The sequence below is a fragment of the Cryptomeria japonica genome, chromosome 3, assembly GCF_030272615.1.
Source record: "Cryptomeria japonica chromosome 3, Sugi_1.0, whole genome shotgun sequence".
Taxonomy (NCBI): Eukaryota; Viridiplantae; Streptophyta; class Pinopsida; order Cupressales; family Cupressaceae; genus Cryptomeria; species Cryptomeria japonica.
Genome location: NC_081407.1, coordinates 434684688 through 434697315, shown reverse-complemented (window position 1 = coordinate 434697315; position 12628 = coordinate 434684688). Strand labels below are relative to the sequence as shown.

The window sequence follows — 12628 nt, the reverse complement described above, 5'->3', positions numbered from 1 at the left end:
TGATCTTGATTATGATATTGATATTGGATAAAGATGGATTAGATCGACGACCTACTTAACATAGTTAAGCGTCGATCTAAATGCTATCGGGCATTAATATACTATCGGGGTATTAACCCAATAGCATATAATGCTATTAGTTATTGTTATTGTTTACTTTAACACCGATTCATTATCGGGTGTGCTTATATCATAATCTGCTTTAACACCAATTCATTCGGGTGTGGTTATATCGATCGGTTAACATTTGCCTTCCGATTCATTTGGGTGTGGTTATATCGATCAGTTAACATTTGCCTTGACACCGATTCATTATCGGGTGTGTTTATCGATCTGTTATCATTTAGTATTGGCACCGATTAAATTATCATAAACACCGAATGAATTAGTAGACAGTCACGACCAAGTGACATCTTGGTCGGACGTGTCTAAAAGACATGTCCGATCAAGGTGCCACTTGATCGTGATTGCTTTACTATATATACAACATTCAAAAGAAAAGGAATGACATTGAAATCGATACATGTTCATCCTTCAGACCTGCAGAAAAGAAAGACAATAATATTATTGTCATAATAATAATACCAAAATCAGAAATACACTATCTAGCATATAACTTGTTTATTAAATTGGAAATTGCAATAACATTTACAATAAACACCAAAATCAATGTCCATTATATTGATTCTAGCTACTATTACAACAATTTCTACAACATTTCTACTCTATTCCTTAACTATTAAATTCTAACCTTCTAACAATCTAACCTATTCTAACTGTCTACAAAAAAACTCTAAACCCTAAAAATCTAACCCTTTACAATGAGAGGCACCCTGCCTTTTATAGATTTTACAATTTGAATTGAGGGTCAGGATTGACTGCATCCAAAGGCCCTGATCTGCCCTCTAGAAGCCTGGCAGCTTTAACCCATGCCTACTCAATTCTCAGTTATCCCTTCAACCACATTTTCAACTACCTACAACTGTTTGGCTTTAATTCAGGTTTATCAAGTAGTTGGACATAACTGACCTATGTTCCCTTGTTTAAAATATCTTGAACGGGACCCACAAGTAGTTCTTTTACAATAAAGCATTTCAGTTTTCAAAAACTGAATTTCTGGAATTAAATCCAGCTGTGTATCCTTTTGGGAATGCACATTTTGTAGCATTATGTGTTCTTCACTTCGGTCTTATTGGTTCAAGTGGTGGCGTGCTTCCCATGCTTCATTTTTTGATCCTGCATTCTGCATCGTCACTTCCCAACTTTGGTCGCGATCGCGTCTTTGATTTGCGTTTCAAGTTGACGCTCTAGCTCTTCCCGATGTCATCCTGCAAACAATCAATTTTGACCCGCATTAATCATTTGAAAAATTAAATAAATTAATTTAACAAATATTAAATTTAACTTTTAAATGTCAAGACCCGGGTTTTAGGCAAAACGACATATCGACCCCCCCTTCAATGGAAATGTGCGACCTTGAGTTCAAAACTCCTCCTTACAAATTTCGCCCCTTTATCTTTTCACTTATTTTCTCAACTAAGGGAGAAATTCAGCCTTGAGAGGAAATTTGCAAGCTTTCATTTTAAAATTCTATCCCCCCCTCTTGTTTCGTGAAACTCAGTCTTTGTTCTTAGTTTGGGCGAACTTCTTGTTGTTTTGACTTAAAATGCCTAACTTCTAGAGAAGAAAGTTGGCCACTAGGAGGAAAATGCACAATTTTGGTTTATGTTTTAAAACTCATTTCCTTCATTTCGAGCTTATTTGGTCTTTTACTCAAAATAAGCGAACTTCTCTCTTTTAATTTTAAACGCCCCCTTTTGCTTCATGGAATTCAGCCACTTTTGCTCAAATGAGCGAACTTTGTGAAGACTCTTTCTTTGCTTGCAAACTTAATGAAACCACCGAACTTTGCTTTCTCCCCCTCAGTTAAGTGAATTCGGGTTTTTGAAGAATTTTTAGTGATTTTGCTCCTTTAACTATTTTTGGCCAATTGGTCCTTTAGGCGATTTTAGTCTTCTTTCTTCTTTTTCGGCTTATTTGGTCTTTTTGCACGATTTTTCCTTTTCTCTACTTTCGACCTTGAACCCCTTTTGTGCGACTTAGACTCTTTATGATTTTCGGCCTATGGGATTTTCGGCCAAATGACCCTTTTGTGCAAATTGGTTTTGCGCTTTAGTTCATTTTTGGCCCATGGGTCTATTTGGTGCGATTTGGACCCGTTTTTGGCTTCTAAGGCCACTTTGCGAGCTTTACATTTCTCGGTTCTTTCATCCTCTTCACGCGAATATGTTTTCCTTCTATCATTTTTGGCATATTAGCCGATTTGGTGAACTTCGGCCAAATGAAGGATTTGGCGAACTTAACCCATTTTCGGCCTTTGACAACTTTGCGCGACCTGAACCTTTTGGAGTTAAAACGCGCAATTTAGAACTTTCAGTCTATGAGCCGATTTGGAAGATTTAGACATTTTTGTGATTTTCGCATTTTCGGCCTACTACACCACTTTGCGAGTCTTTGTCATGAAGGCATTTTGACTTGTTTGATTGCAGAGGCTATCGGCACAAAGATCTCATTTTGTTGAGCCTCTCTTTTCGTTCTAAACATCCTGGGCAGTAATGGAGGGGTTCTCTCTCATTCGGGCAGCCAGAAGGGCAACGACGGGGGTCCCCTGTCAAAAGGACGAGGTGTGTGTGCACTATGCACAACACATCGGTTGGTTCAGATATATCATCCTTTTCTACGAACTCAAGAAGATCATTTTCTTCAAGTGCAATGAGAACTCTATATTTCCATGAAGTGAAGTTTGTTGCACCTTCAAGCCTATCTTCAACCTTGAGTCCATTCATCATATTGATGCTAAGAATTACTCCTTAGAATGGGGAGGAGAATAGTGAACTTCACTGCTTTAGAGAAATCTGATCACGATTTTCTTAAACCCGCTCTGATACCATGTTATTTTTATGATCAGATTAATAGAATGTAGATATAAGACAATTCAATCAAATTTGCACAGAAAAAAACCCTGGGAAAACCCTGGGGGAAAAACCCAACAACAAGATCTCTTATTATATTTAACAAATAGGTACAATAAGACGCATTTACAATATCAATGTGAATCACTTCACTCTTTGAAGCATGATCAGAATGAATCGGTCTGCTGAGGATACACGAACTATTCTAGATGATACCCGATCTACTCTAGAAGTGCAAACTGCTGTAGATGTTCTGCAATCTGCAGTGTGAGAGTGAACTGCTGTATGTATTCGAACTGCAGTAGATTAGATTTGAACTGCTGTAGATTATATTCGATGTAATGGAGAGGGAACCGATCTTTGTTTATACCCATACGTGGGTGTCTCTTCACCAAGGGTCGGCTCCATTCAAATCAACACGTCTTTCCTCAAGGGTGGCGGACTTTTACCAAGTCGGCCCTTCAACAAAATATATATATTTTATTAACAAATCGTTTATTTTAATCGGCATATACAAATATACAAAGCCGAAAGGCTAATTGCATATTTGATCGTAGTCGGCCAAGGAGACTCCCGCTGCTACAATCGACAACACAGATTTGTGTGGAGGAGTGGGCAGATTTTGTTGAAGACCTTGAAGGGATCTCGGGCAGATCCAACAACATTATAATCACTTTGCATTTCGAAGGTTGGTGCCTTCTACTTTGCACGATTTGGAGGTTTGGTGTCTCCTGATGAGTTGGTGCTCAATTGTGGGGATTGGTGTCTCCAGAAGGTTTGGTGCCTACAAATCTTCTAGAGGGGATTGGCGTCTCCTGTTGGTTGGTGTCTATGAAATTTGTAAGAAGTTCCCAATACAAAAGCAATATTTTACCATGGTTCTATCCCGCAAGGGTTTCCACGTAAATCATGTTCTCATTTGTGTTCTTACTTGCTAGATCTAGCATGTGTGGTTGATTAAGATTTTTGAAGTATTGATATTGCATCTAATCAAGATTTGAAAAGCAAAAGTTTGTTATTATACCGATTCACCCCCCGTCTCAGTATAATCATGTGCTCTTCATTAACGAGCCGAGTTTGATATATTGAGTTGGGCAATTGATTGTGATACTATGGCATGAAGTTTATGATAGATGGGAATTGGACTGAATATATAAGTCAACTTTATTGTTGTGTAAGCAATCATATTAGTGTTAATTTTAGTACTTTCAGATTGAATAAACTCAGAAAAATCAGAATTAGTTTAAACTAGGTTAATTAACTTATAGTTTTCCAGACTTAGGCATAATAAGAAAATGAAATGAAATGAAATGCACAAGGACAAAACACAGTTACCCTGGGAAAACCTCCTAGGAGGAAAAACCCAGCCAAAGGATCCTCAGATCTGATTATGATTATGAACTGAACATTACACACTTATCTGGAGCATAGAGGTTGCAGTCACAAAGAAGAAGAGATAGAAGTCTTCACAATTAGGTTGCTAATGAGGTTATGATTTGCAGTCCTTCTCATCGGAATTTTCTGAGTGTAACAAGGGTAGCAGCACCTTAAGTAGATTACAGTCCTTCAATGAAGTCCTTCAAGGGTTCGCTCACTTCAATTGGAAATCTGCTGCTAAATAGGTTCGCTGTCTTCTATTAGAGATCTGCTGCCATCTGGTGAAGTTCGCTGCCTCCTATTTCAAGATCTGATAACTTCTATTGGAGTTCGCTGTTACCAACTGCCCTTCTATGAATTTCGCCTTCACTGAATATATTTTGCATGTGCATTCTGAATGAGGATATTGAGAAGTATACGCCACCTTTATAGGAGTCATATTGCTTTTTATTTATGTCGGCCTTCTTTGCATTTAGATATTTATTTATTTTAATTCCTTTTAGGTGAAGTGAGATAGGGTCGGCCCTATCAAGGAGGCGAGTGGGTTTGGGTGAAGCGTGGAAACCTTTTAGGCGCACCGAAAGGTATTGGGCCAGGCCCTATATGAAGGAGGCGGATTCCAATGTTGCCCAAGGCAATTGGAATCCGCCAGCCCTAATTACAACCAACAATTAGCTTCTATTTGATGATGTTATTGTGTCTTCAAGGTTTATTTAATAGAGGGCACATGAAACAAGTTTTAAATCTTTAAAAATCTCTAAATTTCTTGAGTTTTTCACTTTGCCGAGTCTGCGCCAAGTTTTACCCTGAGTCCCGAGTCCGAGTCTCGTAACTTTGCTCTACCTTATGAGCTCTTAGATCTGCAATGAAAGAAAACTTGGGCACCATTTCACCATAATTCAGAACAAATGATGCATCTTAACCACTTGCAATACAAAACAAAATCTCAAACACACTTCCTACTTCAAACTTCTCTTGCCTCAAAATCCTATTCATCTCAATTTAATGAATGAACTTGTTAATAGGACATTTTTTCCACTAGCTTGGATCGTTCATATATAAAATCATAAAGGCACTTACAATGTTTACCAGAGTCATTCACCAAAGTTGTTAATAGCGGAATTCAAGTCTATGTTTTAACTGGTAGGAAGTTGTGGTTTTAGTTTGTGTTTGATAATTTGTCTCTTTAATATCTAAAAATCTTGTTGCAAGGCTTGACTATTAGTAGTCCTGCACATACATCCAAGGCCAAAAACAAAGGCATTTAATCATTTTCATTTATGCAAACCCCCACCTGTAAACCTTACCTATACTTATAGTCTAGTGTTAGTTTTAGATTTAATTAGATCTGAGGAAACTTACCATTTTGTGGTGTCTCAGGAAACTTCCCCTAACAATTTGAAGAAGGGTTCTGTTTGGTGTTCTCACAAGAGGCAAATTAAAAAGTCAACACACACAGAGACAGAACTGGTCTGCATAAACCTAGTTGATAAATGGACAAGCTAATCCCTACCAACAGTAGTTAGATTCATGGTTTGTAAAACCTCTTTCTTTGTCGCCTTGTACAATTTTCTGGTTTGTGTGTCAGAACTAAGAGAAACAACAACCATTAAAGATTCCACTCTCGTCCTTTAGACAGTAGCTGTTTGTATTTAATTAAATTCTCCCCAACTTCATTTAATTGTCTTGATTTGAAATTTCATGTATAAGGTTATGACTGCAAACACACGAGCAACTACAAAAACAAAATGTGTAATACCTCTTGATTTGAGATTCATGTAGTAGGTACGACTGGCAATAAACAAGTACTTTCAAAAACAAAATGTACCTTGTGGCTGATTTTCTTCATCATCTTCAACCTTGTACTTTTCATCCAGCCTCTTAGAGATCTCTTCAAATCCCGCTCCGACAACCTGAAGCCGAGGGTTCTTTGGAAACACCCTTGCATTAACAGAACTCTCTGACGAAATTTTAACTTTATCAACACCGTTTCCCCAATGAATTTCATCATTCCCTTCACTAACAGAAGAAGAAACTTCTGTCACTTGAGATGGACTTAAAATCCCATCACTAACAAAAAAGTTCTCCGGTGGCTTCCCACTTTCCCCTTCAGCACAACTAATTTGTCCATTGCGTTCTCTCACAGAAGAAGAATAAATTTGTGACGTTTGAGAAGAACTTATACCCCTTTCACCAACAGAGAAACTCCTCAAGGCTTGTACATTTTCCTCTTCAATGCAGCGACTTTCGTCACTGTCGTCCTTGACAGAAGAAATTCCCGTCAATTCCTCCGTAACAGAAATATTATCTGAACCCCCGGCCTCTGCAGACGAAATCTCCGTCGCTTGATTATCAGAGATTTTTATCGTTTGTGTAAAATTCAACTCTGGCAATTTAATAGTATTGTTTTCTGATAAACCGTCCCTGGAAAGCTCAAATTCTCTGTTTCTCCGAAAACTGTTGGCCGATTCAATACTCTGCATTCTTTTCTTTCTTTCCCTTTTTGGGACGTTGAGCTCCGTTTGCAGCTCCCGCCATTCTTCCGGTATTAAGCTTTCTTCTTCTTCTTCTTCATCCTCCTTTGAAATATTTTTTGTCTGTTTACTTATAATTTGTGGTTGTTCAAATATGCCTTCTTCAAAAACAACGCAGTCGCCAAGAATGTTGTCATCTTGGCCATAATCCGTCCAATTTTGGTGAGAAAAGAAGGTGCGGAGTTGAAGCGATTTTCTGAGGCGAAATGGTAGGCTCAACTGGAATTTGTGGAGTTTGTACTGAAGACAATGAGGAAGAGAGTTTGGCGAGAAATTATGCGGGGTAAATATGGAAGCAGCTTTGTGAGTTATCATGGCTTACTGCTGCTGTTCCCGGTATTGTGTATTGTTGTTTTTAACACTGCTTTCTTTTTCAATGGATAAGGGTCGTTCAGACGGAAACCTTCACTTTTCAGGCTACGATTTGTAATTCATGTAATGATTTCTACAACATTAAAAAACTACGTTGAGATATCAATTTAAATTATAGGAATATTAATAATGAATATAATTTCAGTTTAACAAATTTTCTATCCAAAAAAAAAATTAAATTGAACAAAATTAAAATTCATAAAAAAAAATTGAAAATAAATCAATTTTTGCAAATTTCTAATTTTTTTATATTTAAAATTTTTAATAAATGTAATTACAATTTTTAATAATATAAACAAAAAACAATCAAAATAATTAAATTTAAATATATATTAATAATTGAAAATTGAAAAAAAATTTAAAAATATTGAATTTTTGAAATATTAAATTTTAAAAAATCTAGTCATAATTTTTTTATTATAAAATTAAGTATTAATTGAAAAAAAATTGCATTACTTTTTTTTAATACGCATAATTTTTTATTTTATTTTATTTTTTATCAATAAAAGGCCAAAGCCATAAAATTTTATTAGAATAAAAATTCATTACATTGCATTACAATCTCCGCTCAGTGTGGGCGTCGGTAGGAAAGAGCATAGAGGAGAAAACCTTCGGCCTTGCCTGGGACATTAAGTCCAGTTACAAAAGACTAGTTATGATTACAGCCTTACAACTTAGCAGTATTATGAGATTACAGCGTAATCAATACAATCTGTCATCCTATACTGAACATTCACCTACAGGCCCAGAAGATTTACTATCCCTTCTCTCAAATTGAGGCAAAGGTCTGCCTTTGGGGACCGCTTCTTATTAACAGACTGTAAATGCCTTTCCACTGTTGTCAAGACACTCAGACTAAATGAAATCTCAAATACCTGCAAAAACCTTCAAACCTTACGAAAGACCACTTCATGAATTGTTAGCCAATATACAATCTCATATCCAGGTTGCTAAGCATATTCCATAGCTGTTGTTGCAACCATAGATCTTTAGTATTGAAAAAGCATAGAAGTATTGAGAAAAACCCAAATCCTTAACACTGCCTTCATCTTGATCATAATTAAGACAGACATAGAAATAACATAGCCTAGATCTGGGAGATAGAGAATCTATCGCCCAAAAAGATCTCAAAGTCACATCACTTCTTTCAGAAAGTCCTATTCATATTTGATGTTTAGAAACCTACTCCTTTCAGAAAGACTTAATCATATTTGATTTTCAGAGACCAATTCCTTTCAGAAAGTCAGCCTATTTGAGTCACCAAAGAGAATTTTAAAAAACAATTATCCCCCTTAATATCAGAACCAACCAAAACCGAAAGCAGGAAGGAAAAGAATGAGGGGAGATATCCAAAATTCCAGGAGAGAATTAACAAAGAGTATCCTTTCCAGGCTTCACAATTCTCTTTCAGAAAAATAAAATAGAAGCAGTCAACCTCCCCACCTCTGTATATATATGCATGTATTTATGAATATAAAAGATGAGAGCATTGGTTCATCACACAGAGCCAAGAATTGAAAATACTATAGGAAGCTTAGTTTTCAGACATAATCTGTTAAACCCACAAGCACGACCCATAAAAGTCACACCAAAATTCAAAGGAATCATTTTAGGGCAGATTGAGAAAGGAAAGCCATCGAACTAGACATAGAAAAAAGCATATCTAAAGCTAGAGCAAGAATTAACCTTAACATCCATAAGTCTTTAAAAGTTAAGTCTGAAATAAACTAAAAGTATTACGGTAAACCCTTTAAGAATCAAAAAGAAACAATAAGATAAACCTGGGACAACAGACCAACTATCCTACCCGACACCTTCTTGCCCGCACCTCTATTACCTTCTTTCCTAAGCTAACCGGAAAATTATTTTGGCTAGAGGCAAGGACGGGAGGGATGACCATGTCATCCAGGACAACTTCAATGTTTTCAGCTTCTAGATAGTTGGCCAGCCACCTGTTACATGACGGTTTCCTAATATGCAAAAGCCACATAAGAAAGAAAAAATTCCTTCGCCTAGTTGGACTATAGGCCGCAAAGGTAGCCATATCCTCAATTTCCAAGATTGGAAATCTGGGCACCAGGTTATTCATCTGTATGAGTATATCATAATTGCGAGGCTTTGGTGCAGTTAACTCCTCGTCAATATTGACAACCACCCTCTCAAGTTCACCCAGCAATTCTTTCCTGAAGACACTTCTGCATAATTTTATCACCATGTCCTTGTCCTTCTCAAAATGCATAGCCACCACTAAGAACATAGAAGCAATATCAGAATTAGCCCTAGTGCGGTCTTCATTCATGATATATTCCTCCTCAAGAATTTTCATGACTGTCGTGATAACCAGGACATTCGGGAAGACCAGAATGCCTTTCAGTCTTTCTTCCTTAATTTCCCCTATAAAAGCTATTTGACACTTGAGCCCTATAAGCCTTAGTGGAGTATCCATAATGAGCTTCGAGTTTCTCAGATAACCATCTGCTCAAAACAAGCCCTTACTTGTCTTAATTGAGATTTGAAAGGCGTCGAGAAATACAACTCATCTTTCTCAGTAAAGGACCAATTTGATCGCTAAAGAGTGTCAGAGGAGCAAGGATGAAGGGTCGTGATGCAAGTTAAACAATCTCCAGGATCAAGGTAATAAATATTGTCGCCACTAGTAGAGTGAGCTCCTTAATATTAGTTGGCTCATACAACAAGGGAAGTCACATCATCAATTCTAAGTATGCCGCCAAAGAAGGCAATACTCAAGATAATGTGCTGACAAGATGATGACATAATAAATATGTTTAAAGGCATCTAATTGCCCCTTTAAACTAGTAATATGCCTGTAGATGAGTGTTACCATATATATATAATTCTATATAAATACATCCATACATTTACATATACACCTGTGTGTGTGTGTGTGTGTGTGTGTGTGTGTGTGAATATAAGCACATATACAAATGATACATTGTGAATTTGTCCCGAATACCTTTGATATTTATAATCAGAGTGATAAGGAAGAGGACCGTGCTCTGATATCCAACATGTCTTAGAATACTCAAGATTTTAAGAAATGCAAGATAAAATTTCTCTACAACCTTCGACCTAGTCTTAACCATCTGTCACTGACGAAACCTACAACCTCTTAAAGGGGGGCTAGGTCAAGGGACGAATCCCCGGGGAGATACCAAAACTTAACTAATAGAGAACAAAAGCCTAAGAGTCTAAACCTTGCTGCAGATTCTTAGGACAAGAGGGAGGACTCTATCTTAACTTATGAACCGTCCATCAACCCCTGCATTAGCTAATTCATCCGCCCTAAAGTTACCTTCTCTATAAATATGATTGAAGGTTGTTTTCTTGAAATCCTTGAGGAGGCTTAGAGCTCTTGACAAGATCACATTCAGCTTCTAGTTAAGAAGAAAACCTTTTCTAAGGCCATTGATAATAATACCCGAATCTGCTTCAATGGCAAGCTTACTAATGCCCCTATTCTAACATAAGAGGAGGCCTTCAACTAAGGCTAAAATCTCTACTTTATTATTGGATTCAATCCCTATAGGTTTGGCCAACTTAGCTAATTCTCTGCCATCATCATCATGCAGACAACACCCGATCCCTACAGGACCTGGATTCCCACGAGAAGCACCATCGAAGTTAAGCTTAGCCCACCCTTTTTTTGGGACCTTCCATTTGCAGGATTCTCTTAACTCCATTTTATTAGAATTGCTTATTCTTACAAAGGGAGGGATCTTCAGACCTAACCATCTGCCTCTCATTTTCTCATCCCAATATGTCATCTCAAAAAGTTTCCTAGGAAATTTAGAAGTCCTGCTATTAAGGGTTTCTACTACTGAGGATTCAATTTTATTCACAAGTTGGAGCCAATACAATTTCTTATCCTTAAAGAGTCTGCTATTGCATTCCTTCCAAAGTTCCCAAAGAACCAAAGATGGGGCCAGTTTCCATAGCCCTCCAAAGAGGGAGCGTTGATGTAGAATGGGCCATGCTTGAAACATTCCAAGAATGGAATTAGGGAGAGATGAGCTTCATCCTAATTTGTTACATAACTAGAGCCAACAATTGGAGGCATAATTGCAATTGAGGAGGATATGGTCCTTATCCTCTTCTGCCTTTTCACATAAAAGGCATCTACTGGGTCCCTCAAAGCCCATTTTCCTAAATCTGTCTGCCATTAGAATCTTATTTTGGAGAGCAAACCATGAAAATAGTCCTGCCTTTGGCAAACACATCTTATCCCAACATAGGACTGAGGGGACAGAAGTGTTTGACTAAGGAGAAGATTATAACCATCTTTTGAGGTGTACTCTCCCGATTTTGATCCATCCCAAACAAGAGTATTTGACCCCCTATTGAAAGTGACCATTCTCTTATTAAGGATGTCTTGGAGCATCTGTTTTTTCCCTACTGGGATATCCACATAATCTAAAGATTTCCATTTCCAACCCTTAACTAGATATTTGTCAATTGGCGATATGTAATCCTTAACATACCTACCCCATACAGATTCCAACACTACTCTAGATTACTCCAGATCTGCACTCTTATGAAGGGCCTTGACACCTCCCCAACAATCTATCCAAAAAAGGGCTTCTTCACCATTGCCCAAATTCCAAGATAATTTATCTAAAATTATTTTCCTGCATTCCAACATAAAATTCCAAATGCAAGAACCTTTCGAGGGAGAAGATTCCCTAAAGAGGCTAGTATGGTCCCTACCTCTAAGATATTTGTGGAATAAGATTTGAGCCCACTTGAGGTGGGGGGATCTGAACATTCTCCAAACTAATTTAGCCCCTAGCGCTCTACTCTGGTCCTTAATATTCTTAATCCCGATACCCCCTTCTGACTTTGGCCTACAGATCTTATCCCAAGCCATAAGGGAGATCTTTTTCTTCTCCTCAGCACCTTGCCAAAAAAAGACCTAAGATGTCTATTCAATATTTCCTTTTTGGACTGAGGGAGGTTTATACATGATAATTGATAGATTGGCATCGCTGCCAAAACCGATTTGACCATGGTAGCTCTCCCAGCAAAGGATAGCCTCTTGTCTTTCCAGGTTGCTACCTTATTCCTAATCCTATCTAACACTGAATCCCACAAATTAGACGAACCATTGTCCTTATCCAGGGGCAGACCTAGATACTTGCAGGGAAGCCTACCCATATTAAAATTCAAAACTCTGTAGATGTCATTTTGTAAGTAGACCTTAGTGTTAAAATGCTACGATCGGACTAGTCACTAGGTTATTGCATTGTGTCATCATTGAGATTTTCAAAATGTGGGAAGTGAGTGCAAACATCAATGGTATAATTGAACCATGTTGACCTGAGCACTACTTACTTGGATTTTGATATTGCAAGTTAG

The 12628-nt window shown here is 37.5% G+C and overlaps 1 protein-coding gene across 3 annotated transcripts in view; it reads right to left on the bottom strand.

Moving 5' to 3' along the window:
• LOC131068483 (ankyrin repeat domain-containing protein, chloroplastic) overlaps nt 1-7308 on the bottom strand; it is a 90113-nt gene extending 82805 nt beyond the window's left edge. For all 3 annotated transcript variants that reach the window (XM_058003664.2, XM_058003666.2, XM_058003667.2), the window contains exon 1: nt 6178-7308. In XM_058003664.2, coding sequence (XP_057859647.2) covers nt 6178-7198 — 1021 coding nt within the window. In that variant the 5' untranslated portion in view covers nt 7199-7308. The remainder of the gene's footprint in view (nt 1-6177) is intronic.
• Between the last annotated feature and the right edge of the window lie 5320 nt (nt 7309-12628).